Below are 19,599 nucleotides of genomic sequence, written 5' to 3'. Positions count from 1 at the left end.
ATATTAGTGTTAATATGGGAAGGTCTGGACTGCTTTTTTTTTTTTTTTTTTTTTTTTAAACATCTTCCCCCATTCAGATCCGCAGATGCGCCTGACCCAGATTCCGACAGACGGCAAAAAATCCATCTCGGGCAGCGTTGGTTAAAAGACGTCATTAAAACTTCCTGTTCAAATGATAGCGAAACATGAGAATTCTCCTCGGAGGACAGATATGTATTTTACATCAGCAGAGCTGCCACAGTTTGGAAGACTTGCAGATGTGTTGGAGTGACGACAAGCCTCGTTCACTTTGGTGTTTGGCCCTCCATCTTCATCCAACACGGGTCGCTCTTCCAATTTGAGTAGACGTATCAAAGCGGTACTTCATCAAAATCAAATTGCATGTGTCATATTTAACAGCTGAATAATTGCAGGGGTTGCTGCTTGTTGCATCAGCTGTGACTCGAATTAAAATCGTATGAAGAACAAAGTTGATGCTGGGTAGATGTCAGTTGTTTAAAAGATGCGCTCCTACGAGTTTTGAAGCACAATCTGTTGTTTTCAATCAGTTACAGTGTTTGATCTAAATCATTGTTCACATGGTGAGAGCACGTCTGTCACAGTGTTGATGAATTCCTGAGTTCTCCGTACTAGCTTGCAAGCTAACTATCTGCTAGCTAAAGTGTCACAAAGTGGAAACGTGATGTTTTTTGTCCAGTGGACCATTCATGTAAAAAGCATCTTAATTCAACTGATTTCAATTGATGGTTTAACTTTGTTTGTGCAGCTGGAGTGTTTTTTTCTTTTTTTTTTAAGAAAAAACATCTTCTCTACTATAGAACTTTTGGCATTTTATATACATCTATTGATCTTGCCACGGCAAATGTTACACTTTAAAAAAAATCAATCATTCTATACTTAGACAGCTTGAAAACATGTAAGTCAGCCTTGTGATATTATTAAATATATTGAGCTCAGTTTTTGTACGACTTTGTGTGAAGCAGAAATTTAAGGCCGGATACAAGTAGAATTCGATTGATTTAAAGATGCGTTTGTACAAGTTTTGAAGGACAATGTCTTCTTTTCGATCAGTTTTAGTGTTCCAAATGTTTCGTCTCAATCACTGATCACATGACGGTAGCAAACATGAATTTCTTGATGAATTCTCTAAGCTAGCTTGCAAGCTAACTCTTTGACCGTTTAGACATGGACGTGAAGCTAAGCATTTTTTGTCCACTTCATGTAATTGGCACAATAGGGGCACATTCAGTTTGTTTTTATTAAAAGTTTTATCTTACTGCCACTAAATTCATGCTTACGTCATTTTCACCGACTAGCGAGGTAGAAAATGGCTGTAGCTAGGTAACGGAAACAAAGACAAGTTTGCATATGTTGTCATTTCCTATGCATTTACTGACTATATTTGGCAAGGCTTCTGTATATATTAAAACGAATCATCCTATACAATGATTTGATTAGACAGCGTGATTACGTGCAATGTCTGAAGCCAGCATTGTGATACCTCATAATATACTGACCTCAGTTTTATTTCTTCAGTCTTATTTTACAATAAAACTGCGTGGTTCACATTTATTAACAACCAGCTGCAGTCAACTTACAGGCCCCGCCGAGGGAGTTCCTCCATATTCTATTTCGTGCTCGGAAAAAGACTTCCAAGCGCCCAGCTCTTGTAAATTTTGATTTTTGTTTGCACTGGGACCCTTCTTATGTGGTTCATATTCTTTCCTAAACTGCACTTTCCAAGCTATTCCCAGAATTGTGCCTAGGAATCCGACAAAGAGTGAAATTCAACGACAGTTGACCCAAACATTGTATTAATTACACCATTCCTGGCTTCCGTACCGTACAATGTAATACCAACGATTGCCCTGTGTCCCTCAATTAGTCACACAGGATTGTTTTTCAATCTTTTGGATTACATAGCATGACTTTAATACAATTCCTGTAAATGAGCGGTACTAATAACTAGCCAAACATAACATGAGCGAGAAAGTGTGAATAAATGCTGCCATGTGAAGAGACAATCTTAAAGAGAGATCACTCTGGCCGTGACTTAAATGATCATTGTTCTCCTTCTCTGTCTCACTCTAGCTGCCTCAGAGGGGAGAGTCAACGGCGGGGAGGATTTCTTTCAGAAGGTGAGTGTTAAGAGTGTTGTCCACACTTGGGCTTTTGCTTTATTATCTTTGGGTTGTGTTGTTGCTCGTTGAGTGTCTTTTATGGAAAGGGGGGGGGGGGGGGGGAGAGAGGGGTGTACACATGTCAGGTGCTCCGTCCAGTTGTTCCTGATTACAAATCCAAACAAAACACAAAGCGATGGAACTGACACTGACGTTGAACCGCTGCGGGCCACCACGCTCCCCCGTAATGCAGCTGACACAACACCGGGCCTTTTTCTTACTTATGTAACAACACAAAGTACACGTTTGTGTTGTAAACGTTGAAAACGTGCGCGTCAATTTGAACGTCGGGGCTTGACGATAGCCCGCTCGGCCTCATTGACTTCATCAGTGATTTAGTTAATGTTCTGAAACTTTGAGTACGTGAATATTTTTAGTCAGCAACTCCCTTATCATTGTACAACTCGTAGTATCTGTTATCAGTTAACTGTGTGAATTGATTTAGTCCAGCAGTTCTCAAAGTTTTTATACTAAGGACAACCGAGAAAAAAATAGCTGTCTAAACACTATCACCGCCATCATAAGTGTTCATCCATAGCAAGACTGAGTTTTAATTCCTATAAAGTATATTTAATTTTATTGTAAACTACTGTAACATTATCATAATTCACACCCACACCTGCGAAGGGTTTAGAGTCTTCAATATACCTGACATTAATTGTGCTGCCTATGACACTTTTTCAATGGTTGAAAAACAGTACACTGTTGCGAAACCTTTCGGTAGTTTTAGGCCATTTAAAAAGATTAGCAATCATGGCCGCTGGTTGCAAATTGCAACCAGTGTTGCTTGCGTTTAGCTCAAATGTCTGCGATTGGACTCCATTCAAAATTCACTAGGTTCCTGTTATGACTGCGAAGAGGAGAGTACTTAGATTTTTAGATTTAGTTTAGTTTAGATGGGATTTGTTGAAAATGAAGAATGATAGCAAAAGGAAAAGAATATGTGCACATTTTAGTTTGGACCACATATTTCCCGTTCCACAAGTTTGAAGTTTGTTTGAATTTTCAGTGTTGACGCGTCTTTAAAGTCGCACGAAACTTTGGGAGTTGAAATCGCTGCGAGGCGTCAGCAAATTTTACTCTACCTCAAAGGATAAACTGTGGCCTTGTGTTTTGCTTTGTCGTTGGGTTTTTGTGGGTTGATTTTTGTAACTGCAATACTGTTGTTCTTGAATCGGGACCTTGACTTGACATAGAGAAATAATCCCTGAAAATTTGATAAACATTGGTGGAGAATTACCTGCACGAAGAACTGTTTTGGACATGGGAAACTGAGGCCAAATCTTACATTTCCAGGGACGACAAATGGACAGCTTAATCCTGTCTTGTTTATACAATTCTGTTCAAAATGAAATGATGGAATTTTGTCAGCCAAAGGGTATGTCATGAGTGTCAAAAGCTCTGAGGGCTCCAGTGAATTAACGTTTGGACAATAGTTTTCAGTGTCTTAGCAGTCTTGTCTGTTTTAAGTATTTGCGATTGGACTTAACCATGCAGAATGGGGAAGGAAATTGAACAGTTCCTGATGCACATTTCTGAAGGCAAGTAATGCAAAGCAGGCGCGTAACGAGTCCTCTGAATGGAATTTTTACTAGAACTCTACACCGTAAACATATCTTCACCGCATTAACTTGGAAGTTGGAATATCGTAAGTGTGCCGCAAAGCCATTTGGAGAAAATCTGCCTGGAGGTGTGTCAACTTTGCCCCTCAAGGTCTCAAGACCTCAGCATAGTAGTCATGGCTCAAGGTTAAATCATCAGCTTGAAATTAGCGTGAGGCTGTTTGAGTTGGAAGACCGCAAAAGACCATGTTTTCATTCAAGTACATTATTTCCAGTTGGAGCCATTTGTGTGCAATTGCCCCTCAGATAGCGTGATCCGTGTCCGTGCCCCGCTCAAGGCTGGAAAATAAACACCGCTTTGGACTGCGTGATGCTATTGTTGAGCGTAAATGAATGAAGTGCGTGTGCGCGGTACCTTGAAACTGATGAAAAATGGAAATTGTTAGTTTGACCACTTCCTGCCGGGCCAGCACGCCCATGCCGGGCTCGGCTAATGAATGACATGCTAGCTACTGCGCACGCTGGGCTTTTTGTGAAGGTACCACAGTTGCCGGAAGAGTCAGAGGTAGAAACTGACCGAAGCTGCACACACACACACACACACACAACAACAAAAAATATTCCACCCCCGCACTTTTTCCCCAGGCCCGGTTGCTAGCCCTTACTCACAGTCTACTGGACTTCCTTTAAGTCCAGAGCGGCAGAAAACCTCATGGTGTCAATGCAAAACCAACAAGATGACGAGCAGTGTGCAAAGGCGTTTATTCAAAACCCTTGTTTTTTGCAGCTCAATGTCCATATACTAGTATGCACTTTGTCCTCGCTAGTAAGACAATTAAGCGCACCTGTACAATGATTCGGACCCTTTACTGGAATGAGTATCTTATGAGTGACTTTTTCCCCTCCATTATTAGTGTCACATTTGGCCTACTAGTATGCAATTAAACCTTATTAGTAAACTACTGTGTTGGACTAGTAACACGACTAGGCCTAACTGATAGACGTGCCATGCACTAGTAGCCCCTTGGACCGTACTATAGCACCAAAATGCCCACCAGAAGCTTTACTTTATTAGATACATGTACAGTAGTTGTCCTACTAATGATGCCATATTTGTCCTACTAGTGTGCGGAAGTGTCATAAAGTAGTGGGACAAAACTTGACTAGTACAACACAATCCTTCGACTAAGTACGCCCTAATTTTTCTACTAGTGTGCTGAAATGTCTTACTAGCTTAAAGTCCATGTACTAGCATGATTTTAGCATGCTAGTTGGACAATTACATATTACTAGTGAGGCAGAAAATGTGCACTAGTGACAACTGTGTGCCTACTAGAACTAACTAGTGTCATTATAGAATTTTACTAGTTAGCATCTAGCACTTTAATAGTAGTGTGCAGCTGTCAACCAGTGCACAGTTTTGCCTTACTAGTAACAATCTAGATGTCCTACTAGTGTGCAGAAATGTCATAAAGTAGTGGAAGGCAGTAGTCAAACATTTTTTACTAGGAAGACACACTTATTCTATGAGTGTACTGAATTGTCTTATGGCCATGAACTAGCATGCTTTTTAGGCACTAGTAGGGAAACGACAGTACGCTACAGTGAGGCACTCATTGATAACTGTGTGCCTTTAATACTACTAGTGGCATTATAAAGTTTTACAAGTTAACATCCAGCACTTCACTCGTAGTACTAATTGCGCACAGATGTCAACTAGTGCACGGTTTTGCTTCAGTAGTAACGTGTAGTTATCCTAGTATGCCAAAGTTTTCATACAAGTTTGTAGAAATGTCATACAGTCGTTGAAAATTCTACTTGTGCGCCTTAAATGTTCTACAATTGCGCCGAATTGTCGTACTAGTGCGGACAAAGAGTTTGCTAGTACATCAACCTTAAGCTGGATACCAAGGTGATTGAATAAATACCTCAGCTGCTTTCCGTAGAGCAAGAAACGTAGGATCACGCTTCAGCAGTGAAATCAAATAAAGTCCTTGCAGCTACAAGTCTGTACGTCAGAGGCCTAGCGTCCCCGAAGAGTGTGAAATGATGGCGATGCCGCAAAAAGCTCCGCGGCTTGAAGCCAACAACCACTACAGAATATTGACCGCAGAGCTTCTCGGCACAAGCTTGGAGGGGATTTGAAGTGAGCCTTGCCCACTTCGGCCCTGAACCCTTTTCCACTTCTTCGTCCCGACACTTGCGGTTCTGTAAACAAGGCCAGGCCTGATGTTGACGTGCCAAATCTCAAGCAAAGTTATTCTTGTTCCTTTCAGCGGGCAGAAATACAGTGTGCACACACTAGCCACATCAATAGGTACCCCCGTGCAGTGGAATGAGATGAGTTAACTTAATTCAGTCATTTCAGACTTTAATTTCCTGTGAAAGGTCGTCAGGTGTAGCCACGTGGAGTTTTCACACCGGTTGGTTAGTCTGCATAGGGCGTTTTGCATTGCACGTTAGCATTAAGCTAGCAGATTTTCGTTAGGCAGTTATGTGTTTTGGTCAACGGGTAATTATCTTTTTTCATGTTTAATTAATTTCTGCTTGATGTTGCGACAAAGTCAAGGCACTATTTTTTTTAAATACTTTTTTAAATACTTTTATTTGGTGACGAGCTGTGAGGTTTTTCTATTGTAGCTTGGCTCAGTCAAGGTTGGGTAACACTGTCATCTCAACTGTAAGGACTTGGGACTTTGGCATTTGTGGTTGGAGAGATGCTAGTGTGCATCGTGATCACTGTCAAGGTGCCCTTGAGCAACAATTTTTACGGGATGGGAGAATCTGCCTCTGAATGGTTTGCTATGCCATTGTTGTATGTAAACACAACACAATCATCCTGCCTGGAGGAGTCGTGCCATAGCGGAGGTCTGCGCGGATGTTTGGATGTTGCTCAACCTCTCAAAGCTAACTTCATGTTGTCGTCTTTGGAGAGCAGAGTAGTTGAGAGTGAATCAACAGCGCCTTGGCAAGCGGAATGGATTACTGGAATAGCATTTCAATTCATTTCGATGGGGAAAATTGATTGGATACACCGATAAATTGGGTTACCAGCTTGGTCACGGAACAAATTAAACTTTTAAGTCATATTAGGGCCCGACTGATATTGATTTTTTTTTTTTTTTTTAAGATGATGCAAATTCCCACATTTGGAATCAAAAACAATTAATCTGCCAATTATTTATATATATATATATATATATATATATATATATATATATATATATATATATATATATATATATGATTAGTGGTAATGCGTTACAACGGGACTGATGTAATTCATACGGAATAATGTTCAGCTCAGTAACGCATGCCCTTTACTTCCTGCCCATACCTTCTGAACAGCATTCACTGTTTCATGAGAAAATCTGATTATATTGGTATTTAATTCGTAGTGAAACCACTGTATTATCCAGAAGAACGACGACAATCTCATTAAAATGTCCTTGTCTTAAATCCAAACCGTCAACTGCATCGTTTCTGGTGATGCCGCCTCGAGGTCTGCTCACGTCTTTACAACCCCGCGACAGCCCTCTGTCTCCTGCTGCCATACGCGCACGTGCACGCACGCACGCACACAACACACGCGCATTCCAGCTGAAACAACAGCTGCACCATCGCAGCGCGAGCCAGGAGGAAACATGCCTCTGCCATGTTGATGGCTGCAGCGCTATTCTTTGTGCGAGCGTGCGTACGGACGTGCACGTGCACGTGCACAGTCACGTGTGTCCGACACATGTGCCGTCTTCCAGTCCAGGACTTTTCTTTTTCATGTTTGATTTTGCTCGCACAGCAGCTGGAAACCTGTAGGAGCCAATCATCACGTCAAGGCTGCGAGACGGAACCGATCGGCGGCGACGTTTTCTATGCACGCATTCCGCAAAGGGGCGTCGGCAGAGAAAGGTGAAGCGTTAAAGGCATAGGTAAACGAATTTGTGCACCGGGAGACTTGTCGGCGATTCCTTTCATCAAAAATAAACGGCGTCCACCCATTAAAGCAGTGTGTGGTCTTGTCAGAAATCAGTCCCATCTGCACGCCGCCGCCAAGAACAGCAGCGCAGAACAGGAAATGTCTCTCCCGCTCTTTGAACAAGGACCTTTTTCAAAGACATCCCCGGTGAAGCCGGCGCAGCTCGAAGACTTTGGGAAAGTAATCGGAACCATCGTGTTCTTTGAACGGCAGTTTTCAGCATGACGCGCTTTATTTGTGCCTTGTCCTCCATTTTCTATTGTCCTCATTAAGATCACGGGTGGGCAAGATGAACATAAACCCACTCAAGCACGGGGAGAAGATGTAAACAAAGAAAGGGTCAGCGGCGAGATTTGAACCCTGAAACTCAAAACTGCCAGGCAGGCATCCTGGACAGCCAATCGCAGGGCACGTAAAGACGTAGACGGACAGCAGGTCACACTCACATTCTCAGCTATGGACAATTGAGAGTCTTCAATGAAGCTAACATGCTTGATTTTGGAATGTGTGGAGGACGTCCCTAGAGAAAACTCACACAAGGGAGAGAATGCGCCAACCTCACACAGGAAGGCCAGAGTCGAAATTCGAACCCAGAACCTCTCGGTTGTGAGGCAAACATGTGTCGTGCTATTTTATTGTGTCGCCGCTCTACATAGCTTCTCGTCTTTAGTCGTATATGAACTCTTCCAATATTTAAATCCACTTTCATTCAATTGGATTTTTGCCAGTAATTGATATTTACATACGTAATTTATTTTTCTAAATCCAACCCACTAGGCCACTGTACTGCCGCGCCGTGTCTTCATTTTTGTGTTGAGTTGAACTTTTAAAATACACAACTCAACTTTATTTATCGAGCGCTTTCAAAACAACCATAGCCTGCAGTACAAAAAGTGAAAACCAGACGTATAGAAACAAAGACAGTTAAAACAATAAATAAATCACAGAAAACACAATTAAACGCTAAAAGCACGCCGAGTCTCATGTTGAGTCGACAGCCAAAGAATAAAAATATGTATAAATGCCCTTTTGCCGTTGGCCTCCATTCTGCAACTGCAAAGTAAGCAGCAGCATTTCACGCTCAGTTGAATTTATTGGCCAAAACCTTCTCAGTGTGATGCAAACGTCTTCAATGCTCCCTCTGAAATTCTTCTTACTTTGACTTATTGCGCCGTTGATTAATTTGTAAGGCGCATTTTTGCTTTCTGTTGACCTCCACTGCGTCTCTGCAAGCAATAATCCAAATGCTGTCAAATATGCATGTTTGATACCACTGTTTTTTTTTCTCAGACCGATACCAGTACGAGTATTACTTCTCGAGTATGTGCCACTATAGCGTACAGATACCACTAGTACTTTTGATATGTACAATTTTTCGTTTGACAGATAATTATGAACATACCTTTTGGAAAAGTTGATCTATGTCAGATTGTATCCGTTGTCGGTATCGGCAGCCTTCACGAGTACCTGATACACAACGTCGTATCAGCCCGATACCTGGTATTGGTACCCGCCCATGCCTGATGTCAAACTAATGAGTCTGACTATTAACATGCGGCCTAAAAACAACATCAAGCACCTGCTACTTGCAGATTCCAAAATATATTATATTGGGCTGTTGTTATTCTCCTTATTTAGGTTGTCTTATAAATTGCCAAGGGAGTCAATTTCTTTTGGTTTTAAATTCCACACTTCAGGACACACGCCATCTGTCATTGTTACAGAGGGCCGGCGAAAAGAAAGATGGGCAAGAGCGAAGCAAGCCGCTGGCTTCATTTAATGATGAAAAGCTTTATTTAGCTACAAAAGTATTTATTTATCATCCTGCTTGACATGCAGCAGACAACAGGGATGTTGGAGATTAGTGACCTGGGCCTCGGGCCAGTGTGGAAATCGTCAGGTTTTTTTGGTTTTTTTTTTTTTTCCAGACCCAAATGTTCTGAAAAACTGACCTTAATGCCCGCACCGATGATATTATTGCAACACTTGTTGCCGCCAGGAGACTTTGTTACAGGGCATTAACCAGGAAATTTCGGCACTTCGCTTTCGTCTATTCTAATTTGGAATCAGTATGACGGCAAATTAGAATAGACGAGCGTGGCTCATCAGAAAAAATTGTGCTTTATAATCATTCCACAATATTGTTGAAATGTGGTTCTTTTTACTGTTGGACTTTTTTGTTTGTTAGCGGGGGGAAAAAAATTTCTGAAAGGTTTGGGTTTTTTGTTTTTTTTTCAGCGAATTCTGTCTTATTTTCTTTCATTCCACGTGATCACACCGAAACTGAGTTCTGTGTTGCATTTACTCCAATCTGGCCGTAACGTAATGCCAGCCTCACATTTTACAAGTGTTGCTGATTACATTCTATTTTTATTTTTGTTGCTATTAGACAGCAATTTGAATGTCCACAGATGTGCAGCTTGATCCAATCGATTCAAAATAGGAAATAATGCCACATGCTAGTGGTGGGAGGATCGATCCAAATATCGATAATATCGATACCAGGTCGGTATCCATATTGGATCGATAAATGAGATTGATACCGTAGTTTCAATTTCCCTGCTACTTGCTGATTTTGAAGAATTGGTTTCCTAAATCCTAAATCTTAAATCATTTTATGCACCTTGTTTATTTAAGAAAAAAATCCAGCCATTCACAATGTGTGGCGGAAAAAAAAAAGATATATATTTAGCAATAAACTTCATCCTAATTGTTTCCTGGCCTTTATGAGTTTAATAATAAAAAGGCAAACATCACAAAAACACTTTGAGCTCATGAAAATGAATTGCGAATTGGCAATTCCATGATGCGTCAACCTTAACCTAAAGTATCGTTATCGATATCGGCGATTCCGGCCCTTGTTTACTCAGCATCGGATCCAGACCAAAATAGTCAGCTTCGCACACCACTACCACAGGCATTCTCTAAAAAAAAAAAAAAAAAAAATCTTCTGTTGTGCAAATGTGTGCAAATTAGGATGTCAAAGCAAAGCATAAAGTTTGTTGTGAATTAATTTCGCCGATGCCTTCTGAACAACATGTTTTGTTCCACGTCCACTTTAATGCGACTGATTGCAGGACGCGTCTGAAATGGAGAAGGCCTGACGGCACTTTCAGTCGACCATCATGCAAAGTGGCGCTCGTGCAATGCGTGTCACGCTCGGGAAGCGGGAGCTGTCAGTATGCGTTCGACTCGACGCCTACCAGACCGGGCTACTCCCTCAAGAGCATATGGTGGAATGGAAGCACTTCCCTTTTTAATTTGGGCCCCCAAAGGCCCCCCTTAAGGACACAGCCTGTTTTCCCTTTTGGCCGGAGAAATGTTACAATTAACGAATGTTTTTAAAGGGGCAACTTAAATCAGAAATGTTCTTTGCAAAAAATGTCTTTTATGCACCCTCACTAGTCCAAACATGGTATCGTGATTCATTTTACATTTGTGAAAAAATATCAAGCATACAAATCTACCTGTTTTCATCCATGTCTGGTGGATGGCATTTTTTTTCCTGCTCCACCCTCTGCCTTCGACTGAAATTGCCGTCAAAGTGCCCTCGGGCTCGCATTGCTAACATCACGGCTCACCTGTTGTTGATGGATGAACTCCGGTGAATGAATCTGCTTAATTCTCATTCCACAAACGCAATTTTGACTTGAATTCCTCTTTTTCGGAAAAAAACATGAATTACTGTCATTACTGTAGCACTGTTACTAATCTCTCCGGCTAATCTTGGCAGGGTGCACTTTTAAATTACAACACACCGCTCATTTCTTATTGCAGCAGACCACTGAGGAATATTAAGTAGTTTTAAATGGTGCTCGGGTGTCAGAAATGGGAGCACTTAAGAGAAATTCTTGCCTTTTTCACCCCGAAGATGCCTGAAAGTATGAAAACTAAGATAGGGAATATATCAGCTTTTTTTTTTTTCAACGTTAAGGTCTGCAATTTTTTTCCCCCTCTGTCAACTTCTGGTGAGCAACTCTCGAGAGGTTTGTCTGTGGATTTGTAGCCAGAAAGCTAAGCAAAGGTGAGCTTTCCTGCGGTTGAAAGGAGGAGCGGGAGGTTGGAGGTTTGCTTTCTTAACGTCGGCGCATGTGCTCCTGGTTACGACGACTGGACTTGTCAGGGAGCTTTCACGTAGCTTGGTTTTGGCGTTTTTCACATCTTAGACGACTTTTTCTGCACTGCACTGTACAGCTTATATCAGCCTACATGAACTGGATTTGGTGACAGGCTTGTCGACTTTTGCATATCAATTAGCTAGCTCTGTTTATGTGTTGCGACTCGGTGTGTGTTGAAGTAGCAATTGATTGAAGGTTTGCAATTCCCTTAACGTCTATGCTATTTATGCTAGGCTGATATAAGTGACCGATAATCGCTCTTTTAAAATCGGCAGATTTTATGATGAGTGTGTTTGTTTTTACACATTAACACATTACAACATCAGGCAATTATAATGATATTCAAACATTCCCACCACCCAAGAAATCGGCAAAACAAATGCTAAAGAACTAAAGTATTGTAAAACAATTCAATGTTCTGCCGCTAATTCATATCGCTATTGTTGTAAGCATATGGGGCCCCAAAAAAGTTATTTTCTTCATTATGTCATTTAAAAAAATTAATCGGCCATTTAATCGGTTATCAGAATTGTGTTCTGTTTTGTAAGATTGTATCTGCGTTTGATCGTCAAAACTCGATTTTTATTTTGAAAAGGCCTAATATCGGCCGATCAGCCCCACTGAGATGCATTATATGCTTTTAAAAACGGCAAATCTTTCAAACATTTTTTTTTCTTTTTTTCCATAGCAGCATTTTACAGAAATTTGCTTTTAAACCAAACATCACCTGCTTAACTCTCTGCTTGACCCTGATTCACCGTATGATGTTTATTAATTTATCTGATTTGCTTTTATCATACCAGCCCTCGCGGATCCTGAGGTCCTCTGGCGCCGGCCTTTTATTCATTCAGCCATTTTGGTCCTCACCTTTGGAATAGCCTGCCAGAGGATGTCAGGTCTGCAGAGACTGTTGATATTTTTAAGAGGAAGCTCAAGACACACCTTTTTAGTTTGGCTTTCAACAACTTTTAAATAATTTATCTTTTCTTTTGATTGAAGATAATTCTATGTTTTGCTTTGAATGTTTTAAAGCACTTTGAGTTGCATTTTTATGTATGAAAAGTGCTATATAAATAAAATGTGATTGATTGATTGATTGATAATGTTAATTGTGTTGCAGATTATGGATGAAACACAGACACAGATAGCCTGGCCTTCCAAGTTGAAGATCGGTGCAAAGTCGAAAAAAGGTGAGAATGTGTGCCACTTGAGTGGATGTCAGATTTTTTATTTTTTATTTTTTGTAAGATCCCCACCCACTAAATTAACAGCATAATTACCAATATATGTTTTTTGTTAACTAAAGGTTGTTTGTCTGGATGTGCCCTGTGATTGGCTAGCAATCAATCCACGGTGTCCAGACCCCAGCTAATCTGCAACTTTAGTAAGGACAAGAGTTATAAAAAAAGAAAAATAAATTGATAGATGGATCCGGTCAGGTGGGCGTCACTTCTAACAAAAGCCCCTGTGTTCATTAGTCACTTGTTCCAGTGCTCTGTTACTAATAAAAGATGATGGCGCTCATTTGGAGCTCGTCCAGCGGGCGTGCCGATCAGCTAGGTTCGACACGGGGTTGTAGCCACGCCCACTTTGTTGTCCACAGGAGAATTGCCAATGGGAGCCCTCAAGCCAGATGTGCAATCCAACGGCATTATGTAACTTCCTCACCCACTCGCAGCCGGAGATATTTGACAAAATGACATAAGAAGTCGTCGCCGTCAGCACCTGGCACGCATGTTCCGTGTGCTGAATTGACAACGTTTTAATCATCTGTTGAAGCGTCGAGTGTTTTCCGGATTGGCGTCATCTAACCCCCCCCCCAAAAAAATGTTGGACAATGTCTTAGGGTTACGAGCACATGTGTTCTTGGAAGAAGACATGTGAGAAACTGCGTGACCGCACTTTTTAACAAGCTGATCTCACGGGCAAAATAAAAGGGTCGTCGTGATGCATCTGGTAGTTTAAAAAGACCATCACTAAAAGTAGAACAATTTTAAATATCAGTGTCCAATCATAACAAAAAATATAGCGTTTCATGAATGACACAAAATGTGATCATGTGATTTTTGCACCAAAAATGTAATCCCTTCTTCTTTTCATATCCATTAGTGTATTAGTTAATGTGTTGAACAGACCTGTGTAAACTTTCAGGGCAGAATTTTTTAAATAATTAATTCCAATAAAAAATTAAAAAAAAAAAAAGCATGTAGTTACGAGCCGCAAATCCCCTGTTTATATTCTTCTTCACCTTGTAACAATTAGCAAGGTAGCAAGGTAACGTCACATGTTGACTTGGTTGTAGAGATTTGCATCATTGGTAGCTTGCAAGGGCCACAGTGGAATCACCTGAAAGTTGTACAATTTGACAACAAAAACATTAATCGCATCGAGTGGTTAACTAATTTTTACACTTTTTTGTTTAACGCTATTAAGATGTTACTTATTTAATCTCTACGGTACATGTTTTCTGGTGGCAACAGTTCGACTGTAATCGTTCAGATTTGCACATTCCTATTTTATAATTTGCTCTATTTGACATTCATGCTGATTAAATGGAATTATTATATTCCCATAGTGTTGCACCCCTCCCTCTCGCAGATCCGCCAACCTGCGCTCGTCTGCGAAATTGCGCGGGATTTATGCCAGTCTCCAAAATTGAGCCCATAATTTGGTGCGATGCAATGTTAGCAAAAGCAACAAGCAGCAGAGGAGGGGGGGATGAGAGAGGAGAAGCGGCAGTAAAACAGGCCTACTTGTAGTTTAATTCAATGCCGGAGTCTAAAGCTAAATCTTAGATTGAAACATTCCTGCTGAGTTAGCCACTCTAGTTTTCACGGTGTAATTCTTGATTTTTGGAGTATTTAAAAAAAAAAAAAAAAACTATTTAGCACATACTAAATTTCTGCGTGTTACTAATGGCTGTTACCCAAAGTCCCAACCAGTGACTGACTAAGCTAAGACTCACCGATGACGTGATGCGTAGGGCTGCGTGTTATTTTTGCTCTTCCCATTCAAAAGGCGGCGAGACGTTTTTCCTGTAACTTTTCACCGGTGTCGTCTTTCACGGCGAGTCTGGAAACAGTTCCCAAGTCCGCAGGCGAGCGGCAGATGTTTGTCACCTTCCCCCCCCCCCGAGCGAGGCTAGCGCTCCATCAAAATGTGAGCTCGCCGTTTTGGCTTATTACCTACGGGCCGAGCGTCTCTGCCACCTGCACGGCCGCGATAAGGGCAGTCGTTGTGAGCCTCCAGTGATTTAGTGCTCCAAGGAAGCAAATAACTCACATGAAGTCTGCTCGCTGCATGTGTTGCAAAAATCCATTGCTGTTAGGGCTGAATGACTTTTAAAAAAAATAACCAAACTGAGATTTATTTATTTTTTCTTCCCCCTCAATATTGCAATTGCAATTTAATATTAGATTCTTTTTTTCAAGGTCCTCTCTCCAGTTTTTTTTTTTTTAAACAAACTCAATACATTAATCTGTTTTACAATAAGTAATATCAGATTTATTATACATAAATGTTTTGGTGTTATAGGTTAGGCTTATGCTAAAATAAAGGTAATGAGCCATGAATTAATATGAAACCGTTTATCTACTTCAATTAGAGTTGTTAAAGGGGAAGTCAACCCAAACATGTTTTTTTTTCAAGATTGTGTTCTATGCAGGCCCACTAGTTGAAACAGGGCATTCTGATTAATATTGCATTTGTGGAATATGAGTTAAGCAGTAACATCCACCCGTTTTTAGCCATCTCAGGGGGCGGCCATTTTGTCACTTCTGTCGACTGAAAATGACATCACAACTGCTCAGGGCTCAGGTAATGACCAATGAATGACCTGTTTTCTGAAGCTGAGCCAGAAGTGACAAAATGGCCGCCCCCTGAGATGGCTAAAAACTGGTGGATGTTACTGCTCAACTCATATTCCATAAATGCAATATTAATCAAAGTGCCGCGTTTCAACTAGTGGACCTGCTATGTGTTTAGGTTAATTTTCCCATTAACTTACGAAAAATGTTGTTGGCTTTTAAGCGTTCACAATGACAGCTTCACAAAATTCGACCAATCAAGTGTGGCATGAACATAAGTCAGTAAATCAGTCAGATTCCAACAATAATACAACCCAATCTGTGGCTTTTTCACTTCAACTTGTCATGTTCCATGAAACGATAATATGTAAACTTACGACCATTCTACTTTCCACCTCTTTAGAAAAAATGTTTTGTGCTATGTCCAAATCTGCTTTCAACTTGGTGTTGTTGAATTGAATTTCCTCAAAAGTGCACATGGCACACTATTTAACTTTATTCTAGCATATTCACACACAAAGAAAATGCCTTTTCACCAAACTGACATTAAACTTCAAAAGTTAAACATCAAACCTAATTTGTTTTGTCACAAGTTTGACTGTTCGGCTCTTGGCTGTTATTAGACTACCAAATGCTGTCAAGTTTACCGCAACACTCTCTATCTGCTCTTGATGAAATGTCCGCATAACATTAAAACATATCTAATCATATAAAAGGGCAGATTTTTGAGCGCACTTTACATTCTAGCTGATTCCAGTAGTGAGCTGCGGGTCAAAAGGTTCCTTCTTTGTGTGACTGAAAGCTCTCACCTTCAGCAGCCTGTACGTCTGCTCTTATTTTTTGTTTGTTTTTGTAGCTGTTGCGTGTGCCAAATTAAGCTGTTAGGCGCACATTTTTTAGTCTACTCTACCCCCCGCCCCCCCTAAAAAAAAAAAAAAAAAAAAAAGCCCACGCCACACTTTGCTTCAAAAATGCGGGGGTGTTCTACATCACAACTGCAGGCCGGCTAATGTTTGCCAGATGTGCTCTGCAGGTTAGAGTGGGGACACTGGAGGAGCGCCCTCTAACGCTCAAATTGTGTATTACAGGAGCTTATTCCAAGCTTTGTAATGCAGGAATGTGGAAAAAAGCTTTTCTGCTTGTTTCTTTCTTTTTTTTTTTTAGTCATGTTGTTTTCTGGCTCGATGTTGTTTCCATACACTTTAGAATTCCATCGTCATCATAAATTGTTCTGCCCCGCCCAGGATTTTTTTCCCCCCACCCGAAAAGTGTAAACATGCGCTCTAGAGGTCCGCAGATTGTGGGGCGACGTTGAAACAATAAATGGGATTCAGTGAGGCTTCTCTGAAGGCCAGACTGTAAATCTGAGATACTGCAAGCGCTGTGTGTGTGCGTGTGTGTGTGTGTGTGTGTGTGTGTGTGTGTGTGTGTGTGTGTGTGTGTGTGTGTGTATAAGAGAGGGGAGGGGGGATTCCTGGAAAGGGGTCTTAGAGGACTTCCTCCAATGTGTGTAGTTCACCATTGTGTGTGACACTTTGTGTGTGTCACTGTGTGTGTGTTTGATTCCACAGAGGTCCCTAAAGATGCATCGTTTTAATAAGCACAACTTAAGGGGTCCTCCGTTTACGATGGTCCCGACTTTACCCAATAAACTAGTTTGCGTGGAGGTGTAAGAATATGTGGTCACGCTGCTGTACTTACAGTATAATGGTGGTTTTTGAAAACTACTCGCAGGGGTGGCCGGAAAAGTTTCTAAATATAGTGAGCAAATTGCTAACGAGGTAACACTGGCTCTGCTTTTGTAAATTAGCTCTTCTGCTTGCAGCCGTGTTGTTAATAGAAGCAGTGCACATCAGCAGAATTGTTGAACAGCAACGCCGTGTAGGAATCGAAGCACACAAGTATAAAGTTGTAAGTTTGTTGTCGGCAGTGTGTCAAGGTTGGTGCAGCATGATTAAATTGAATGTAAGTATGCAAAAAAAAATTTTATCTACTCCTTCTTGTGTGTGACTTGGCCACCGAGGGGCGGTATAACACAGTTATCATGCAGTCAGATAAAGAATAACATGGTATGGTAGGTCGTTTGAATTTTTTTGTAACATACCCACATCGAGTAACTTATTATAATGTCAATTTAAATTTAAAACTCAACTCTACTCGTAATTTGCAGAGGATAAAGGTGAAATATCTGCCCGTTAAAGCGAGGCTATTTGCTAGCCGCTCTATGTTGTTTCATATTATGTGTTAGCATTAAGCTAGCGGATTTAAGTGATTTGATTGTTTTAAATACACGATGTGTAATTCTTTTTATTTCAAGTTTAAGTTTGACGGTAAACTTAAACTGGAAGTGGCAGTTCATATCCCGAATCCTCTTCTTTTTTTTTTTAAAGATTCATTTAATTTCTTCTAGAATTCTGCTTGTTGTGAAGTGACCGGAGTTGACATTCACTGCTACCATACAGCAAATCTGTTTTTGCTCAGAAATCAAATAAAAAAATCGTCCCAATGACAGCTGGCCCGACTCCTCGTTGATCCTGCTTCTTCTTCTGAATGAGTTTTGCGACAAAGCCAAAGTAAAAGAAAACCACATCGGCATAAAATAAGTATTCTTCCTTGTGAATCTCGCAGTAGCAGAATGAGGTTAAGTTGCGTGCTAACGTCACTTGTTGTTTTGTGTTGTCTATTTATGCTAAAATGCAACGCGCAAAGCAGTAATCTTCAGGTCAGCCAGTCTCTGAATGACGGACAGATCGGCTGAGTATAATTCCACAGAGTCGTCCCTCCCGTCGTCACCCCCACTTTCTCACACGCCGTCGCGGTTGCTCGGAAACTCAAAATGCGAGGGTGCTCTAATCAAAAGCTGCAATCACCCTGGCCGGGCTTTTTTCGGCCCCGCTGTAATTTGTCGACAGTGGCAGGCTGCTAGGATGAGCTCGGCCCCGGGCGGTGTTTACGTTGTCACCTTTTGTTGTGACCCGCTCTCCCTCTTCTCTTCCTCCCTCTCTCTCTCTCTCGCTCTCTCTCTCTCTCTCTCTCTCTCTCTCTCTCTCTGCTTTGCAGATCCCCACATCAAGGTGTGCGGCAAGAGGGAGCACGTGAGGGATGCCAAAGAGAGAATCATGTCAGTGCTCGATACAAAGGTAAATATCTGTCCGCATCTTTTTTCTTTCTTCCTTTTTTTTTTGTGTTGCCAATGTCAATCTAATCTGCCCAGGGCCTTCAGAACTGTAACTTAAGATACATTAGCAACGGGAGTGTGTTTTTTAGTCAATCAGGTTTCAATGGGCACTGGGCCTCCATGACATCAGCATTTTTATGTTCTCTGATTGGTTGGGCAGAGCAAAATGTGTTAGAGTCAACTTCGGCTAGCAAAACAAATCTAGAAAACATGTAATAATCAGCATGTCTGGTGAGTATAATGTATATATATGTTGTATATATACGTCGGGTAAATCGCCACTGAAGAAGGCCCAGGTACCCAATTCATCACCCGCCACCGCCTCTGAGTACAATTTCACACATAGGGACAATCACACATGTCGGTCTTCTGCTATATATAGGAAGGCTTCATTACCATGGCAACAGCACAATTGCATCACCTGGGCGACTGTGCAGGTGGCACCCAATGGGGGCAGCCAGTCATCCGTGCACTTTAAACAGCCAAATAGGACTACTCATTCATTTGCGCTCGGTGGTCTGTCAATATAATAATGACCTTAAAAAAGATATATAATAAAATAAATAATAAAAATAGAAAATCTATATGATTTCATTCCAATGAACGTCTGTTAGCTTAATGCTAACATACAGAGCTGGGCACTTGACCATTTTTTGCCGGCCCGGCCGCGACCCTCCACCCTTGACCTGGGTACCCTTCCGGCCTCGAACCCCTGCCCTTATTCATAAAAATTATCACCCTCCGCCCCGTTCGAATCAATGCGGCAGTTGTTGCTCGCGCCG

At 41.3% G+C, this 19,599-nt stretch overlaps 1 protein-coding gene across 2 annotated transcripts in view; it reads left to right on the top strand.

Annotated features, from left to right (window-relative positions):
• LOC147140022 (protein bicaudal C homolog 1-like) overlaps positions 1-19,599 on the top strand; it is a 59,965-nt gene that overhangs the window by 13,904 nt on the left and 26,462 nt on the right. For both annotated transcript variants that reach the window (XM_086045900.1, XM_086045901.1), the window contains exons 2-4: positions 2,092-2,138; positions 12,954-13,023; positions 18,700-18,779. In XM_086045900.1, the coding sequence (XP_085902026.1) occupies positions 2,092-2,138; positions 12,954-13,023; positions 18,700-18,779 (197 nt within the window). The remainder of the gene's footprint in view (positions 1-2,091; positions 2,139-12,953; positions 13,024-18,699; positions 18,780-19,599) is intronic.

This window comes from Filicampus tigris, chromosome 11, assembly GCF_054856515.1.
Source record: "Filicampus tigris isolate MCC_2025a chromosome 11, RoL_Ftig_1.0, whole genome shotgun sequence".
In the NCBI taxonomy this organism is placed as follows: domain Eukaryota; kingdom Metazoa; phylum Chordata; class Actinopteri; order Syngnathiformes; family Syngnathidae; genus Filicampus; species Filicampus tigris.
Note: the sequence above shows the minus strand (reverse complement) of the source record. Positions and strands in the feature narration are given on the sequence as shown.